The 20526-nt window shown below is 37.5% G+C and overlaps 1 protein-coding gene across 18 annotated transcripts in view; it reads left to right on the top strand.

The window, feature by feature from the left end:
- Positions 1 to 20526, top strand: part of SKAP1 (src kinase associated phosphoprotein 1) — a 299393-nt gene that overhangs the window by 54441 nt on the left and 224426 nt on the right. For all 18 annotated transcript variants that reach the window (XR_004430638.1, XR_004430631.1, XR_004430629.1 and 15 more), the window contains exon 3: positions 7683 to 7708. Coding sequence is in view for 11 of the 18 variants with exons in the window: in XM_033183335.1 (XP_033039226.1) it covers positions 7683 to 7708 (26 nt within the window). In the remaining 7 variants the exon portion in view is untranslated. The remainder of the gene's footprint in view (positions 1 to 7682; positions 7709 to 20526) is intronic.

Here is a 20526-nt window from a genome sequence, read left to right as displayed (position 1 = left end):
ACCTACCTGCCTTGGCCTCCCAGAGTGCTGGGATTACAGGCATGAGCCACCTCACCTGACCAGTATTTCTAATAATATGAGAACAGCTACAGTTGTCTGACCTGTTTCATCAGGATCTATCTAATTAGCTGACTGAGGGGGATAAAGCTCTGAGTACTTTGATCTCAGTAACCATGTTCATTGGTTAGCTCCATGGCCAAGAATCTGATATTCTCTCCCTTGCAATCTGTTGATTTAGATTCAGTAGGCCTATTTTCAGCAGAAACCTGATGATGTTTTCTGTGAATTGTTTGTTTATTTTTTACTATTTCAACTTTTAGTTTAGACTTGGGGTACATGTGCAAGTTTGTTTCAGGGTATATAGTGTGATGCTGAAGCTTGGGATACAAATGATCCCATCACCCAAATAGTGAGCACAGTACCCAATAGTTTTTCAACTCCTACCCCTCTTTCTCTTTTCCCACCTCTTTTAGTCCCTAGTGTCTATTGCTCATACCTTTATGTTCATAAGTACCTAATGTTTAGCTCCCACTTTTAAGTGAAAACATGCAGTATTTGGTTTTCTGTTTCTGCATTAATTTGCTTAGGATAATGGCCTCCAGCTGCATCCATGTTGCTGAAAAAGACATGATTTCATTCTTTATTATGGCTGCATCATAGTCCATGGTGTATATATACCACATTTAAAAAAATCTAATCCACTGCTGATAGACACATAGATTGATTCTATGTCTTTGCTATTGTGAATAGTGCTGTGATGAACCTACAAGTGCATATGTCTTTTTGGTAGAAGGATTTATTTTCTTTTGGATATATACCCAGTAATGGGATTGCTAGGTTGAATGGTAGTTCTGTTTTAAGTTCTTTGACAAATCTCCAAACTGCTTTCCACAGCAGCTAAACTAATTTACATTCCCACCACAATGTATAAGTGTTCCTTTTTCTCCACAGCCTCACCAGCACCTGTTGTTTCTTGACTTTTTAATAATAACCATTCTGGCTAGGTGTGATGGCTCACACTTGTAATCCCAGCACTTTGGGTGACTGAGGCGAGCTTGAGCTCAGGAGTTTGAGACCAGCCTGGGCAACACTGAGAAACTTTGTCTCTACAAAAAATACAATAATTAGCCAGGTGTGGTGGCATGTGCTGCTCCCAGCTACTGGGAGGCTGAGGTGGGGAGGATCACCTGAGTCCAGGAGGTTGAAGCTGCAGTAAGCCATGATCACACCACAGCACTCCAGCATAGATGACAGGGCGAGACCCTGTTTCAAAAAAAGATAATAATAATGATAGCCATTCTGATTAGTGTGAGATCGTTTTCATTTGCATTTCTCTGATAATTAGTAATGTTGAGCATTTAAAAATATTCATTGGCCACTTGTGTGTCTTCTCTTGAGAAGTGTCTGTTCATGTCTTTTGCAAACTTTTTGATGGCGTTGTTTTTTGCTTGTCCGATTAAGTTCTTTATAGACTCTATGAATTTGGGGTGGCAACCTAGAACTGTGTGTTCGCAGCATGAAAGATACTGAAATATATTTGTAGATGAACCATATCTATTATAATCATCATTTCAACCATAGTACCTGGGCAAAGGGCTTGTCATAGAAAACATCCAATAAATATTGAATTGGTTGGCTGAGTCACTGAATTCTTTTAGAATAGTAAAATATCTTTAGAGAAAGACTCAGTTAATTTTGATGATTGTTTTAATTGTTAGATTATGTTTTCAAGACTTTCCTCCTTAGTTTCTTATTAGAGGTCCTGTTCTGAAATTGGTTGTTGGTGATGGAAACTTGTCCACTCCACTTAAAAGCTGTGTAATGATGAGTAAGTTATTTAATCCTTGATGCCTCAGTTTTCTCATTTAGAAAATGGACATAATAATAGGGTTAGAGTGTGGAGGAAATGGGTTAATGTAAGAAAACTGCTTAGAGCAACGTCCAACAAAATGTTCAATAAATCTTAGCATTGTTATTAGCACTACTATTATTACTACTACAGTGACTGCTGCTTATCAAGATTCCCTCGATACTGTGGGTTCAGTTTGTTTGTACCTTTCCCCAAACTAAAATTCATTTTTTATTTTTTACTTTTTATTTTTCGAGACATGGTCTCACTCTGTTGCCCAGGCTAGAGTGCAGTGGTGCAATCATGGGTCACTGTAGCCTCAACCTCCCAGGCTCATGCAATCCTCCCATCTCAGCCTCTTCAGCAACTGCACACCACCACACCCAGCTAATCTTTGTACTTTTTGTAGAGACAGGGTTTTGCCATGTTGTCTAGGCTGGACTCAAACTCCTGGGCTCAAGCAATATACCCACCTTGACCTCTCAGAGTGCTTGGATTATAGGTGTGAGCCACTGCATCTGACCTAAAGTTCAGTTAAAACATCTTTATTTATTTATTTATATTTATTTATTTATTTTGAGGCAGAGTCTCTCTCTTGCCAAGGCTGGAGTGCATGGCTCAATCTCGGCTCACTGCAACCTCCGCCTCCTGAGTTCAAGTGATCCTCCTGCCTCAGACTCCTAAGTAGTTGAGATTACAGGCATGCGCCACCATGCCCAGCTAATTTTTTTGTATTTTTAGTACAGACAGGATTTCACCGTGTTGTTCAGGCTAATATTGAACTTCTGACCTCCCAAAGTACTGGGATTACAGGCGCAAGTCACCGTGCCCAGCCAAAACATCTTTAATTTGAAAACATGAATAGCATACTCTACAATGTAATACTAAAATTTTAAGACTGTGTTCTGTAGCATAGAGAAAATATTGTGAAATTTTATTCTTTCATTTTCACTATTGGAGGCACAAATGAAGATGGGTTTATTTTTACTGAATGTGAAAATGATCATCATCAATATAGTTGCAACATTCTCTCTCTGCTCATTCTGTACTCATCATTTTTCAGTTCCAAATGTCATTTGCATGGTCCTGATGACACTGAGTATGGATATTGCAGAGGAGTGATAGCTTCCCTTTCCTATTGAAGCTGAAGCTTCAAAGAGAAGATTAAAGAAGTGTTTGTTATCTATCTGCACAGGCCTGATATGAAATTCTCAGAGGCTTTTAGGATAAACACAACTCTGTATGTGTGCATTTATGTACTTTTTCTTCTGTATACTTCTATTGTGGTCTTTGTATTTTGGTTTAAAATTTCTAATTTCAGACTTGTTGGATTCTCTGGCTAAAGGAGAATTGTTTTCAGAAAAACAGTAAGAATTGGAAGATGTTGGCAGGATATTACTAAATCCCTCCTGAAGAGTATAGAATTCTCTATTGTGGAATTATATTTCTAGAGAACATGAAGAAGGCCACCCATGGAATATCTTTAACAAGAAAAGACCAAGATCTTAAAGGTGTCCAGCAGAGACTAATCTGTGGTGGCCTCCAGTGAGGGATGCAATTGCTCACCTTTTGGGATTTCCTTTTAGAAGTGTTCTTTGTGAGCTTTGGAAAAGAGGTGTGGCTTTTTTAAAAAACAAACTCCCTGTAGGGTTAATCCATAAATAATATTTAGAGAAAGAATAGAGGGAGAAAAGTTAGGATAGCAAGATACCTTCTTAAAAAGAAGGGAACTAACATTCCACTTCATACTGTTCCACATCAAATTCTACATATAATTTTTAGTGTCAGAATTTTCTTTTCTTTTCTTTTTTTTTGACAGAATCTCATTCTATTACCCAAGCTGGAGTCCAGTGGTGTGATCACAGCCAACTACAACCTCAACCTCCCAGGTTCAAGCGATCCTCCCACCTCAGCCTCCCCAGTAGCTAGGACTAGCATGTGCCACCACGCCCAGCTAATTTTTGTACCTTTTGTAGAGATGGGGTTTCTCCATGTTTCCCAAGCTTGTCTTGAACTCCTGGGCTTGAGCAATCCTCCTGTCTTGGCCTCCCAAAATGCTGGGATTACAGGTGTGAGCCACCACACCCAACCTCAGATTTTTTTAAATTGACAAATGCAGTGGAATATATTTAAAATGCACAGTATGATTTTATATATATATATATATATATATACACACACACACACACACACACGGTGAAATGATTACCTTAGTCATATTAATTAGTACATTCATCACCTTACATGGCTTACATGATTACCTTTTTTTTTTTTTTGGTGAAAATGCTTAAAATCTATTCTCTTACCAAATTTCAAGTATGTAACACAGTATTATTAACTATAGTCACCATGCTGTACATTAGATCCTTAGAACTTATTCATCTTATGATCGAAAGTTTGACAGAAATATTTAATTACAGTATTACCAGGAATAAAGCAGGTTCTGCTATTTAACATCAACTAGATGGACCTACTACTTTATTTGATACTGTGGAGTTCTTAAGATATAACTACTATTGGCAGAAGCAATACTCTTAGTATTATGACTTATAAGATCATATTTCTTCTTGACTAACAAGAGAAACCAGGAAGCCAGGGCACTGTAAAGTAGGTAGAGAAAAGGACTGAAAATGTGTATTAGTTGGAGTGGGCATCATGGGACAGGGAGGCACAGAAGAGGCTGAGATCATCAATAACATACTTTGCCTATTTAACAATTTACCTAGAGCACCTTTTAACTGCCACTGCATGACTAGGGTTTTTTCTGGGCCAATAAATGAGAACAACATTGGTTAGCACAGTTCCTGCTGTTGCCATCATCAGTATTTTGGAAAGAAGAGAGAGAGAGAGTGTGTACATGTATGCACATACTCGAACCTTAATTTCTATTTATATTAAATTAGAAGTTGGGTAATGATAGGAATTGGGGGTTAGGGAAGTGCCTCAAGAGAAGATGGAAAATAGCAAGAGCAGATAGAAAACTGCTCAGCCATTTGATGATTTGCTTGATTAGCTATGTTTTACAGAAAAGAGTTTTATGGAAAACTCTTCATGGTGGCCAGGTACGGTGGAAAGCTGCACTGTCTGCTAGGTGGAGATTGACCTATCATACTATTATTTCACAACGTATTTAAGTTTCATCCAGTTTCAGCTTACATATGCCCCTGCATTGATATGGACACTCCTTCTTCCCAGCTTTTGAAGCTTTCCACTTCCCGCCCCGTCCTCTGCCCCTTCCTCTCCTCTTTGCTACTGCAGATGTCAAAGCTGTCCTGGAATTTCCTCACCCTCTAACCCAAGTATCTTACATTTCTCTTCACCTGATTGCCAGCCCAGAACTGTTCTGGAAAAGGAAAGGAACAAGAAAGGACAAATTGTCAGGTTTCTTCTCCACTTTCTTATGTCTGATAATGTTCCCCAAATTCAACTGTGAATTATGGCAACATTCTTACTCTCCACTGACCTCTTCTGTCTTCATTTTCTGAAAATTTATCACACAGTAAAGAAATAACCAATATACTCACTGGGCTGATACTCTGCCCTGAAGAAGCCAAGCCTAATTTTAGTAATATATGTACTAGAAGACACACCATTATCACCTATCTCCTTTTCTGCATCTTTTTTTGTGGTTTGTGGACCTTTTAAACTGCAAATTCCAACCCGCCTTTTTTTTGTTGTTGTTCTGTTTTGTTTTGTTTTTGGCTTTTAGCAGGGTGAAGCCATGATTTTTAGTTTCTACCTCTAGTGATAAGTGCAAAAGAGGGATGAGGAAGGGGCTTTACTGGCCCATCAGAAACAGAAACTAAGAAACCATGACTGTATTCTCTCTCTTGGGCACCACTGCAAAAGAATTCTATAAAAAATTGTGGACTTCCTCCCTAGGTTAAAAAAGAAAAAAAGCTCCAACGCACATATACACTCCTGAGAGGTCAAAATGAGGATAGAAAAGCATCCCTTATATTTGGTGGCATGAAGGTTATTGTGTCTGTAGCAACAGTTAATGTGCAATGGCTCTGAGCCTGACTGGGGGATGTTGGGCAGTGAGGGAATAAAATGAGCCAAGTGTAGACAGTGCTTTTGAAAATGTCACTGTGACATGAAGGGAAACAGGACAGCAGGTGGAGGGATGTGAAGGGGTGAGGGAGGATTTGCTTTATTTTTATATGAGCATAAACGCTGATGGAAAGGGCCAAACTGGAGGAAGAGGTTGAATACAGACAAGAGAAAAATTGATAAAGAATAACATAAAGTTCCTGTGAAGGTAGGAGGAAATAGGATCCAAAATACAGTAGACTTTCTTGGGTAATCATCATATATAACATTGTTTTTGTGGGGAAAGAAATGCAATTTAGTTTCCAAATAAGAGACTTACAAATGATCCTTTCCACCATTGCTATTTTGTTAGTTTAAGACTTCAAGGGTTGCTGGATGCAGTGGCTCATCCCTGTAATCCCAACACTTTGGGATGCCAAAGTGGGAGGATTGCTTAAGCCCCAGCCTGGGCAACAAAGTGAGACCCCATTGCTACCAAAAAAAAAAAAAAAAGACAAAAAACAGTAATTGCTTTTCACTCTCTCATTGCAAGGTCATTGAGAACTAGTAGTAATGTGTGTAAGCATCTAGATGTGGTGGCACGTGCCTGTGGCCCCAGCTACATGGGAGGCTGAGGCAGGAGGATCTCTTGGGCCCAGCAGGTCAAGGCTGCAGTGAGTGATGTTCATGCCATTGCATTCCAGCTTGGGTGATAGAGCAAAACCCAGTCTCAGGAAAAAAAAAAAAAAAAGACTTCAAGGGTTGTCAGTTTTGCCAATTATATCCTAAAATAATAGAGGAGATAGGATGGTACAATGAACTGCAAGAGCCCCATTCTTGGCTCAGACACTAAAATGTTAGACAACCTTAAGTCAATTGCACTAAAATGTTAGACAACCTTAAGTTAATTGTTCATGTTTCACTTGTTGTTGTTTGTTTTATTTTGATTTTTGAGACGGAGTCTCGCTCTGTCACCTAGGCTGGAGTGCAATGGCGTGATCTTGGCTTGCTGCAACCTCCGCCTCCTGGGTTCAAGGGATTCTCCTGCCTCAGCCTCCTGAGTAGCTGCGATTACAGGCGCCTGCCACCACGCCCAGCTAATTTGTGTATTTTTAGTAGAGACAGAGTTTCACCATGTTGGTCAGGCTGGTCTCGAACTCCTGACCTCGTGATCTGCCTGCTTTGGCCTCCCAAAGTGCCACCGCATCAGCCACCACACCCGGCCCATGTTTCACTTGTAAAATTAAGAATTTAGGCTTAAAAGGCAAAGCCCAGGAGTTCGAGGCTCCAGTGAGCTATGATTGTGTCACTGTACTCCAGCTTGGGTAACAGAGAAAAAAAATTAGGCTTATGAGGCATTTGAGGATGTGTTGGTGTTGGTGGTGGGGTTTGACTGTTGTAACAACTGGGAGTGCCTCTGGTGTTTGTTACCTAGGACCAGTGATAGTAATGGTCCTGTAATACACAGGCCAGATTGTCACAACAAAGAACCATCCTGCTGAAAGCCTGTAGAGCTCTTGATGAGAAACCCCAGGCCACCGCAAGGTTCCCTTTTAGGATCTTTCCAGCTCTAAAGTCAAAATTATCTGAGGAATTTCAGTGAATTAAATGCATATTTTAAGCCATTGAGACTCTTTCAAATGTCAGGGACAACCTTTTGTTTTCCTAAAATTAGTAGTGACTTTGGCTGGTTAGAGACTTTAGCAGGCTTCCTGGACCAGGTGCTATAGCTATGGTAGGCCAATCAAAATTGAGAAATACAAGTTTGACTTACTCCCTTTTTTTTCCCCTTGTATTTCAGGTACTATTGGGATTTTCAGCCCCAAGGTGAGTCCTCTTTGACCACGTATGGTTTTATGCTAAAAATGTGTAAATGGGATTGTTTATTCTGTCTCTTCTCTACAAACTTCTCCACAGAGTGGCATTAGCCATTTCCAAGGAAAGTTAGTGGAGTGTTTAATTAACCTTCACCCTGCTGCGCCCCCCTGCCCTGCTTTTTAGCAACAAAAGGCTCTATGCTTCTTCCTTCTGAGCGGATTGTTGCGAGATTATTTTGTAAAACCAAGGCTATAATATGCTTTAATTCCTTGAGCTTTGTTAGGTGCCAACAGGATCCAGTAGCATTCAAATAAAATGGTAGCCGAGTCCATAATAAAAACCTTGGGAGGGTTCCAACTCAGCTAATCCTTCATTTGCTCCAGAAATAAATTCCAGTATGTTACCTCCTCGATCACAGTGCCCTTCCACACAACCTGCCTGTCTGGCAGCAGAGAAATGTCAGAAATGGAGCAGTGTTGAAATTCCCACTAGAACAGTGTTATCACATTTTAATATGAGCCTCGCTGCAGCCTCAGTGCTTCTAATTGCTTTCAAACCATTGTTTTCCTGCTTTTGCTTGATGAACCCAGCATCTGGCATGATTCTAAAAAGTACTACAGACAGCTGTGTGCAAAATTAAAAAAAAAAAAAAAGGCCAGGATGAAAACACATTTTTAAAGGGTTCGGAATTGAAATTTTTTTTGTGAATTCAAACAGTTTGAGGGGATATCTTTTAAAGTATTTGCCTTCCTTCGTTTTAGTACTTGGTTGAGAATGTTGGAAATGTCAACCTGAATATTATCTTAATTTATTGTAAATGGAGGGGCTTTATTTTCTCAGATAATCAGAGTTTTAGATCAAACTTACAAATAGCTTTATGAACTATTTTGCTCTATAACTTTCTTAAGCAATTGTAAACTTTTTAAGTACTTTTTATTCTCTTAATGTCACTGTATCCAACCTCAGTGAATAGTAATACCTTAAATAAATTAAAATTGTGAGTAGTTATAATAATTTTATTAAAATTTTTATTTTTCTGTCTCATACTTTTAGTGTATTTCAAGTTTTTATAAAGCTTTCTTTTAAAGCCATCTTTAAGAAATAAAAATCATATATTTTCAAAGCTTCTTGACTCTTGTAAGTTAAAGTGGGAGCACTTACACTATTTTACATAATGTGATGTGCTGTTACTATATATCTCACTGTCCTAAAGCATTGATAGCTGAAAACATAGATTGAGCAGTGGATAATTTTATGTAATAATGTAGCGGTTTGCTTTGCAAAATGTGAATTGCACTATTCAGGGGATGGCCCTATAGTTCAGGGTTTAACAGATGTTAACCAAAATCCACAGGGGGAAGAATATGATTGTGAACTGGCAGAAATGAATGAAACTGTGAGGGTAGAATTAATTACCTAAAGGAGAAATAAAGAGTTAGAGTCAGAGATGTGGTATAGGAATAGGTTGAGAAGAGAAAATAATTTTGGAGCTTAACACAAGAGACTATATGGGACTAAAAAAGACAAAGGGAACATCTTACCAGATTCTTGACATGGTGGCATTGCAGTCATCTTTCAACATAAAGCAGCTTCTACCCATCCTTTCTCTCTTGGAGAGAGGACAGAGGTAGAGCAGCCAAGGAGACAAGTGAAAATAGTTTATTTAGAACAGAAAACTGTATTTGCTTCTTGACAGCGATTAAATATATGTGGAAAAATCTTAGTGCATTTGGAAGTAAATGTAAGGAAAGATGATACAGAAAAACTCATGCCCTAGCCCCCAGTCTCATGCCTTCTCACATATTATTTAGAACAGAAAACTGTATTTGCTTCTTGACAGCTATTAAATATATGTGGAAAAATCTTAGTGCATTTGGAAGTAAATGTAAGGAAAGATGATACAGAAAAACTCATGCCCTAGCCCCCAGTCTCATGCCTTCTCACATATTTTCAGGTGTGGGGGGCATTAGTGAGAGGTAAAAGTATCTTTTACTTTGCCCTTTTGATCAGACCTTAGCTGATTACGTGCTTCAGAAGCTGGTGGGATGGGTAGGAGCAGTAACTGGTCTAGATAAGGTACAACAGGACAATTTAAGATTATGAAAAGATTAGAAATATGTAAGAAAGAGAACAACTAGCAGAAGAATCTTTAAAGCCCTTGAAAACTGGGTGGTGTTGGGATGGGAGTGAGAAAGAACAGAAATGATGGCCCCAAACTTTCTGAGCATTTTTATCTGTGACAGGACCCTCTGTACAAGAAGATGATGGGATGATGAATTTTATTAACTCTGCATCTGCCTAAATACGCACTTGAGTTCTTCAAGATATTTGAACTAAACTGGGTCTGATGCCTGGAAGGAAAATAGTCTTTCATTATAAAAGATCCATTATTTGTTATCCTTTTAGTAGCACACATTTTAAAAATAGTAGCCTTGGCCGGGTGAGGTGCCTTATGCTTGTAATCCCAGTACTTTGGGAGGCTGAGGCAGGCAGGTGGATCACCTGAGATCAGGAGTTCGAGACCAACCTGTCCAACATGTACTAAATACAAAAAATTAGCTGAGAGTGGTGGTACATGCCTGTAGTCCCAGCTACTTGGAAGGCTGAGGCAGGAGAATTACTTGAACCTGGGAGGTGGAGGTTGCAGTGAGCCGAGACTGTGCCATTGCACTCAAGCCTTGACAACATGAGCAAAACTCATGTCTCAAAAAAAAAAAAAAAGCAGCCTTATCAAGATATAATTCACATACCATAAAATTTACCCTTTTAAAGGGTACAAGTTAGATGGTGTATATATAGTATAGTATAGTATAGTATAGTACAGTACAAGTTGTGCAACCATCACCACTATCTAATTTCAGAAAGTTTCATACAATAAGAAACCCTGTACGGATTCTAGAGCCCATTATCTCCAGAGGTAGAGAGCCCGTACTCTTCGTGACTGTTTTTCACTGTCTCATTGCAAGGTTGTTGAGGATTAGTAGTAATGTGTGTAAGCATCTAGCTTAGTACCTGGACATAGTTAAAAAAAAAAAAGCCAGTAGTTTCTATTTATCGTAATGGTACATTAATGGTAATTCTTTTTCTCACATTTCCACCTAGGTTTTCTTATTGGTCCACTGTCAACTTCCTGAGTGATATTTATTTTAAAAAGGAAACAGAGAAAATAAAACATGATCCAAAGAATATATTACTTTAATGTAGAGGGGATATAAATGGAAGGGCACTTTTAATGAGCTTAAACATAATTGGAGAACATGAAAAAGGCTTTTTGTTTTTACTTGACAATAAGACATAATGTTGCTTTGATAATTCATGTCCTGCTTACTCAAAAAATTTTTCTATTTAATTTTTTACTTAAGGTTACGAAGAAAAGCCAGTGGAGTTTTTGCCATGGAATTTTTATAATTTCAGTAATCAATATCTAAAAGGTGATATCGATAAGGCAGTATTAATTTTGCCCTTCGATTTGATGACACTATTACTTAAAGTTATTGAGCAAACTGATTTCCTTCATTTTGCTTCAGTTTCCCCTTTTATAAAATGAGCTAGTGACAATTTTTAATCAAAAATTTGATTATAAGGTATAATGTTTATAATTCAAAATTTATTGCTACAAAAAAAACTTCATGAATATTAGATTGAATTTCCCACCATAGGCCCAGAATCTAAAACAAATGACATAATATTTAAGTAAAAATCTAGCAAAGACCATGGGAATATTATATATAATAATATCTCTTTTTTTTTTCTGTCCAGTGGTCACTCACATTACATTTGTGATAGTGGTAAACATGGGTCAGTGGAATCTCTTGCCAACTTAAAGATTCTTTGAGTATCTCTATGAGTGGTGTAAAGGGTTTCTGAGAAAATTATTCAGTATATTTCAATACGAAAAAATTCTACTTTGTGAAGCTTAAAAATCTCGTTTTGAAATGGCAAGCCTATATTAATGTCAAAGTAAATCAATGCCTAATAATATAGCCTGGCAGACCAGGTACGGTGGCTCATGCCTGTAGTCCCAGCACTTTGGCAGGCTGAGGGCAGGTATATCACTTGAGCCCAGGAGTTTGAGATCAGTCTGGGCAACATGGTGAGACCCTGTATCTACAAAAAAACAAAATTAGCTGGGCGTGGTGGCACAGGCCTGTGGTCCTAGCCACTTGGGAAGCTGAGGTGGGAGGATCACTTGAGCCTGGCAGGTTGAGACTGCAGTGAGCCAAGATCGTGCCACTGCACTTCAGCCTAGGAGACAGAGTGAGATCTTGTCTCAAAACACACAAACAAAGAAATAAACAAATAAAAATATAGCCTGGCAAAAACAAATAGTGCTAAGTGAATAAGGACTTTATAAAGCCATGTTAACTGTAAATTAAAGGATTTAAGAGGTTTACCAACGAATGTATAAACTTTAGGTGCATTATGAGTCAAGCAAACTATTTTTAAAAATGACATCTATGAGAGCATTAGAAATATGAACACTGACTGGTTATTTTACATTATTAGGAAACTACTGATTTTTTTTAGGTGTGGCAGTGGTATTACGGTTAATTTTTTTAAAAACAGTTCTTTATTTTAGAGGTTAAAAAGAGTTCTTTATTTTAGAGGTTAATTTTTTTTAAAAGAGTTCTTGATTTTAGAGAGAGGTGTGCTATGATATTTAAAGATATAATGTCTGACAAATAATATGGGAGAGGAGAAAGAAACAGGGTAAGTATAGATGAGACAAGATCGACCATAAATTGACACTTGTTGAAGTTGGATGATGTATATAAGGGAGTTTGTTACACTGTTTTGTCTACTTCAATACATGTGTAAACTTCTCCATAATGCAAAGGTAAAAGAAAAAGGTTGAGATTGATTAAAAATGTAACATTATTCTTTTATCTCTGTCATGAGACCTAGTATGTTAATGCATACATTGCTTTCTGCATCTGGATATAAAGTACATAGAATAGTGAACTGATTTTTTAAATTGTTGTTCAAGTTAATGTTTTATGATAAAAAGAGCCTAAGCTTTGAAATCAGACCTGAATTAGAATCCCAGCTCCTCTGCTTAGAAACTTTGTTAGCTACTGCAAATTACATAACTTCTTGAAGCTTCAGTTTCCTTATGTATAAAATCTCACTAATAATATCTACTTCACAGTTATTATGAGATGTAATGAGTTTTAATGAGATTATGACTCATGAGGAGTGCTTGCCACATGGTAGGCACTTACTAAAGTGGTAACAAGTATTATTATGTCTCAAAGTAGGGCGAGGCAAGTACATACATGTATGAAACTTTGATAATAAAAATTTCACTTATCTTTTCATAAAATTAATTCATTCATTATAGCTGAACCCTGGTGTAGGGCCTTGAAACTTACCATGTATAGATTTGTAAGGTTTGTATTTATAGAGAGCATTTTTATTGGTGGTAGCCACTTCAGAGGCTAGATTTACAAGCTTTTTGCTATATAGTGTCTGAGACATGTTGAATGGAAGCACAAATGTTGCTTAACTTCTTGTCCCTTGTAGTCACATACTTGAAGCATGTAGTTATGACAACTACAAGAAGCAAAACATTAAAGCAGCAAAGAAACACCATCTTTACACTTTAAAAAAAAGAGGAAGGAAATTTCCTTTGAAGTTGAAGAGAAGTGTTTTTGAATTAATGGAGTGTACAGTGATTTTACTAAGTTTTATTTATGAAAATACTCTTTGCATTCATGCCAAAAGGTTTCAGCACAGTCATAAGTAGGATTTATACAAAGAAACACAGCCCAAATTTATGACGTGTTTGCAAATGTAAGAAAAAGTCTAAATTTACAATATTTATAATTTATTGTTAAGTATCTTTCCACCACTATTCCTGGAATGCTGATATTTTATAAACACAAGCATTGGTTTCGAACCTAGACTATCTCAACCTATGCTACTTTTTTAAAAAAGAAATCTTCCAGCATGTTTTCCATGTCTTTTGGGGATTTAATAGGGGGGAAATGAACCCAGGCTGAATACTCCTGCCTTTGGCTTTGGCCCAGCCTTCTGACATCAGCAGTCTTGACAGCTGCTTTTGTGGCTTGACTTCCTTCGGGCATTTTCCCCCCTTTTCTTATTTGCTACGTTTTATACAAATTAATCTGTAGAAAGTGGATACACACACAAACTGTTTTTGAAGTTAATTACTAATTTTGATACCTTTTCGAATATTTTACTTCCTATACATCTACTGGTAGGGTGTTCTTTAGTGGAATAATGCATTTTTTAAAAGGGCAGAATAATGCATTTTAAAATTAATGCAGTAGTTGTTTTGCAATGACTGTCAAAGATTTTTTATAACAAAAAGACTCACTTTTTTCCTTTTTAAAGTTAACATTTTGTAAGATTTTTATGTCCTTTCCAAAAGTCCTTCCTATTCTGTAGTAGATGATACAAGATTAAAAAAAGAGGCTGGGCGCAGTGGCTCAAGCCTGTAATCCCAGCACTTTGGGAGGCTGAGACGGGCGGATCACGAGGTCAGGAGATCGAGACCATCCTGGCTAACACGGTGAGACCCCGTCTCTACTAAAAATCCAAAAACTAGCCGGGCGAGGTGGCGGGCGCCTGTAGTCCCAGCTACTCGGGAGGCTGAGGCAGGAGAATGGCGTAAACCCAGGAGGCGGAGCTTGCAGTGAGCCGAGATCACGCCACTGCACTCCAGCCTGGGTGACAGAGCAAGACTCCGTCTCAAAAAATAAAAAAAATAAAAAGATTTAAAAAAAACTAAATTTTATGCAGGTAAAAGAAATCACTGGAATCAGGTAATGCTGCCTTCTGTATTCCCTAAATGTGTACAAGGATATTCATTATAGCATTGTTTGGAATAGCAAAGACTACAGACAGCCTAAATGGCCAGGAATAGGGGACTAGTTAAATAAATGTATATCCATTTAATGGAATGCTATATAGAGTTAAAAGAAAATGATACATATATATGTAATATCTATGTAATATGTAATATGGAAGGTTCTCCAAGGAGTATTGTTAGATGAAAAGGGTAATTTGAGCAAACCAGTGTGTATAGTTTGTTTCTGTGTGTGTGTGTGTGTGGCACAACCACACGTGTTTTTATTTGTATATAGAATATTTTTGGAAGGATACATATGAATCTGTTAACAGTGGTAACCATTAACAGTGGTAACCACTGTTGAGGGGGGATATTGGTACGAATGAAAGAGAGAATCTTCTTTGGTACTATTTGAATTTTCACCATGTGCGTGTGTTATTTTTTAATGTTAAAAACTGGTTGAAGTAAAAAATGAGATAAATCTATATTGGTGATATGGAGCAATTGCCAAGATAAATGGTTAGGAAGAAAAGCCAGATATACAACAGAACAAATGTTACATTTGTTTAAAAAGAGGAAAAAAAATACATATGCCACACACACAGAGACCCTTGTTATATTAGGTACAAAAATTAATAGAACACCCAAGAAATCTCACAATGGTTGCCTCTGGAGAGAAGGATCAAGAGAAGAGAGGATAGATGAATTTTCATTATATGCCTTCTTGTAACATTTGAAGGTTTTGCTCTGGTCATACTTAACTTTTTTTATTTAATAAAGAAGCTTTCCAAAACAGACAAAAAAACCCAGCATGGTAGTAATCTATTTTTCAGTAGAATCATGATTAACAGTTTCTTATCCATTCAAGTTTTTATCTATTTATTTTATTTGTTTATTTATTTATTTTAGTTTTTGAGACAGAATCTCGCTCTGTCACCTAGGCTGGAGTGCAGTGGCTTGATCTCGACTCACTCACTGCAGCTTCCATCTCCCGGGATCAAGTGATCCTCTCACTTTGGCCTCCCCAGTAGCTGGGACTACAGGCATGAGCCACCATGCCCAGCTAATTTTTGTATTTTTTTGTACAGACAGGGTCTCACCATGTTACCACGTTGGTGTCAAACTTTTGGGATCAAGAGATTTGCCTGCCTCAGTCTGCCAAAGTGCTGGAATTACAGGCGTGAGCCACTGCTCCTGGCCTATTTATTTTGAAATGTTAATTAATGAGCAAGGCCCTAATGGTGGTCAAATAGCAGCATTCTCTGTTGTTTAATGTTTGAGAACGTTGGTATATATAGGTGTTTGAATTTACTCATCATTTAAAAGTGAATTTTTTTTATTTTTTATTTTTATTTTTATTTATTTATTTTAGACAGAGTCTCGCTCTGTCACCCAGGCTGGAGTGCAGTGGCATGATCTCAGTTCACTGCAACCCCCACCTCCCGGGTTCAACCAATTCTTGTGCCTCAACCACCCAAGTAGTTGAGATTACAGGGATGTGCCACCATGCCTTACTGATTTTTGTACTTTTAGTAGAGATGGGGGTTTGCCATGTTTGCCAGGCTGGTCTCTTATTCCTGGCCTCAAGTGAAAAAGTGAATTTAAAAATAAGTTATATGGCCAGGCATGGTGGGTCACATCTGTAATCTCAGCACTTTGGGAAGCCGAGGGAGGCTGACTGCTTGACCCCGGGAGTTCCAGACCAGCCTGGGCAATATAGAGAGACCCCATCTTTACAGAAGATCCAAAATTAGCCAAGCATGGTGGTGTGCACCTGTGGTCCCAGCTACTTTGGAGGTTGGGGTGGGAGGATCAGTTGAGCCTGAGAGGTCAAGGCTTCAGGGAGCCACAATGCACCATTGCACTCTGGCCTGGGTGACAGAGTGAGACCCTGTCTCAAAACAAAAATAATAATAATTTTAAATTAGTATTGTATAATACTCACGGTGACTGATAATGAATACCTTTTCTTACCCGATCTTAGTTTTTTTAGAAGTTCACAGAACTTCAGATTTTCGTCTTCATGTAGATGTCAGGGGAAATCAAGTCACTGAAAATTAATGACTGCTTTAAGTTTATTTGATTAGCCCAGGGGACTCTGGTTGAGGAAAAAAACAACTTATAAATGATTTCTCTTAGAAGGTATTATTCCTGGACCAACACAGAAGATCAGGTGAGGAGTATAGTTTCTGAACATAGAATTTTTACATAAGAATTAGTGTTCATCAGGACTTGTGCCTCTAACAAAATTTTCATGTTCTAAACACAAAATATTGAGAGAAAAGTGTAGTTCATTTGAATACAAGCTTTTTTGGTTTTTCTGCTTAAAACTTTTTTGTGAGTAAGTAGGTTAAGCCTTCAGACTTGAAACCCAATGAATTTGCTTGATATTTTGAGGCTAAATAATGTAATAGGTGGACCCAATTCTATTAGAAAGTACTTATTTTTCATTTGGCTTCTCATCAACACATGCTTCTCTCAGAAACTTGTTTATGAAGATGGCTAAGTATCATTAGCACAGGAAAGGGACTGCTAAGTTATAGGCAAGGGGATTTATATGACATGTAAAATAAAGATTGCAATTTTTGCTGACTCTTGTGAGGCAAATAGTGGGAGAACCAATCTTGTGAACGCTATCGATCCTTGTCAGCTGATGTGAATTTAAGACACATTTGCCATCCTGGAAAAGTTCTTGATCATGATTAATCTCTAAAAGGTATTTTCCTAAACTTAAAAAGTGATACCACTTACCCTTAAGATTTATGCACTTTACTCGTGTTAGTGATACCTCAATTAAAGAGTAATTTTTTAAAATAAAGAGATACTTTTTCATGTGAATTTTTTTTTCCCAAGGAACCAAATATTGAACTGAATTCTTGACAGTGAGAGGTTTTGGCTGTTGATAGTGGTGTTACACACATGTTGTCGAATACGTGAATGAGAATCCCTCTTTGGAATGGGATGTGGCGTGGGGAGGTTGAATCTTGTCACCATTTGCCAGTACAGCTTTAGTGATATTGGAGGTTTATGTTATTGCAAAGAAAACTTACCCTTTCTTCAGTATGTTAAAAGCTGGCTCACATGTTTAGGCCTGCTAATCTTACCCATAATCCATTCTTTACTATGTATTATTTTATTTTTACTCCTTGGACTTTTGAAAAACACTTCTTATATCTACCTGTAGCCTGTAGAACATGTAGTCTCATTCTTCTTCTTTTTTTTTTTTTTTGAAACGGAGTCTTGCTCTATCACCCAGGCTGGAGTGCAGTGGTGCGATCTCAGCCTCCTGGGTTTTAGGCAATTCTCTCTGCCTCAGCCTCCTGAGTAGCTGGGATTACAGGCACCCGCCACCATGCCCAGCCAATTTTTGTATTTTTAGTAGAAATGTGGTTTTGCCATGTTGGCCAGGCTGGTCTTGAACTCCTGACCTCAGGTGATCCACCCACCTTGGCCTCCCAAAGTACTGCAGTTATAGGCGTGAGTCACCGCACCCAGCCATCTCGTTCTTCTTTAATGGAACATATTAGAATCCAACTAGACTTATAGTTTCTCTCAAGAAGTTTCTTAAGTAGTGTTGGCTTATCAGTTGGGGCATAATAGACCCTAAAATGCATCAGGATTGTAAATGAGTGCTAAGGTCTACTACAACTTGTTTGGGAGAAAGGAAAGATGGGACAAGAGAGCAAGATGAACCAATAGTAATAAAATTGCTACATTTATGTGACATTATATATTTTTCAAAGGATTTTTCTGCTCTGAGACTTAAAGCATGTTGGTGCCAGAAAGGAAACACATTCTTTAACCAAACCAGGTCAATGCTATATTTAAGTATCCAACAGAATCAAACAGAAGGTGCTGGAAAAAATTCAGTATATTTATTTCACTAAGCCTGAGGTGGCTGTTCTAAATTTTGCAAGCATGAAATTCATACCAGAAAGTGATATTTTGAAAGAATTACTACATTACTTGATAACAAATTTCAACTGTGAATTGGACCACTTCTTTCTTGACCAAATCATTGAACACATTTGGTTTTGTCTGTCAGTTCTACTCTCCATACCTAATGTGACTACTGCTATTATCACTAATAATCATAATTTATAAATTCACTTTACTGAAGTTAAAATACTAATTGATAGCATATACCATAAAGCTAACTCACTGGCTGTCATTCAGTATGCTTTGCCTTTGAGTAATGATCATGATTTATTAAACATGCAGATTTTCAGGCTACATAGTTCAGTGGATTAGAACAAGAGCTTAGTAATCAGACAAGTTGGGCTAAAAGCCTGGCCCTGCCACTTATAAGTCACTTATATGACTTTGAGTAAGTTATTTCATCTTTGTGTCTCAATTTCTTTATCTTCATCTTTGGGTTAATAATACATCTCAGGATTGTTTTGAGGATTAAATGAGATAGTCCAAAAGAGCCTTGACCCAGAGCTTGTACCCAGTAGGAGTTTAGCTAGCTATTACATAATTATTTTTATTATAGCTAACTTTCTCCTATGTGTCAAAAGATACTGAAAATTCAGTTGGATAGCTTTGTAATAAGAATTAAGGACTGAGAATACAGAAAACAAACAAACCAAACCAAACAGAACTATGAGCCAATAATTCCAGATTATGATTGCCTGGTCACCATATGATAAATGCATTCATTTAACAATATATGTATCCATATACTACCAAATATCTAGGTTTATATATTTTGAATTATGTCAAAATCTCATTACTGTTGAAAATATTCCCACTTATCAGGTTCCATTTTAGTACCAGTTGAACAATACCAGTGGTAATGAAATGTGTTAGTGTGAAGCTGGAATGATTGCTGACAGGCTGTAATTTGCTTTATGAAGTGTAGGTTGTCATATATATAATTATCTGGTTTATATTTGTTGCTGCCAGCCCTCCAGTTTGTTAACATCCAGGAGTTATGCCTTTATGTGAAACCTAAGAAGGGTTAAAAATCTCAACATTTTCTTAGAGGGTGGGAGAGGAGAAGAAAGGTTCACACAGTGGCTACTTTTTTCTCTCTCTTGTTTCTTTTTCTTTTCTTTTCTTTTTTTTTTTTTTTTTTTTTTTTTTTTTTTTGACTAGGATGATGCTACACACTACAGCTCACCCTACTGGTCAAAATTAAAAACTGCATTACAAAGGACCATTTTCTTGAGGGAAAAAAGAAAAAAAAAGAACTTTTCAATTAGCTCCCACTGACATTTTCCTGTCCCATCCACCACTGACAGATGTACTTCATTCTGAGAATATCATTAAGCTATGCTGCCCTTTCGGTTGTTGGATTCACAGGTGTTGTTATAGTGATTATACTAAGAGTGTCTAATCAATTTGGCTCCATTTGTGATTATTTAGACTGTGCCACTCTCCTCAAATGTTATCTCTAAAGGTTCTCAAGAAGGCTGTTATTCTTAGCATGATTACATAATTAGCAAACAGTGTCCTAAGCTAAAAACTGTAGTCTTAGGCTCAATTTACTTCTTGTACATTCAAGATCCAGTTGGAGCAACTTTTTAAAAGAATGATAAATGGAAACTTTCTTTACCTGACCTATCATTTGTTCTGTAGACTTAATGACATTCAGTACCATTACACTCACTGCCAGGGCCTTGGGGGGGAAAAAGGAATATTTATACACTGAGTTATAGATAGATGTAGTAAGGGGGAAAAAAGAGAGAGAGAGAGAGGCAGAAAGTCTGACTGTATAGAACAGAGAAGAATTTGAGACCTTCACTATACATGGATTAATCACAAGAACTAACCACGCAGATCCAAATGGATATTTAGAAATTGGTGAAGCCTCTAGGATGTTCTCTGGAAAATGTAGTACATCTTCTAATGCATGAATATGTGCAAAATGGTATGTAATTTATAATGGAAGTGCTGACAGAATTTTAGTTTTGGTGCAGCAAATGTGCTCTATAATATATTTACATGTGAGTAACATTTCATGTATGGTCACATCTGTACCCAACATATTTATTTAGTTGGTATTAGA

The sequence above is a fragment of the Trachypithecus francoisi genome, unplaced genomic scaffold (genome assembly GCF_009764315.1).
Source record: "Trachypithecus francoisi isolate TF-2019V2 unplaced genomic scaffold, Tfra_2.0 Lachesis_group20, whole genome shotgun sequence".
In the NCBI taxonomy this organism is placed as follows: Eukaryota; Metazoa; Chordata; class Mammalia; order Primates; family Cercopithecidae; genus Trachypithecus; species Trachypithecus francoisi.
This window is presented reverse-complemented; position numbering and strand designations above follow the sequence as displayed.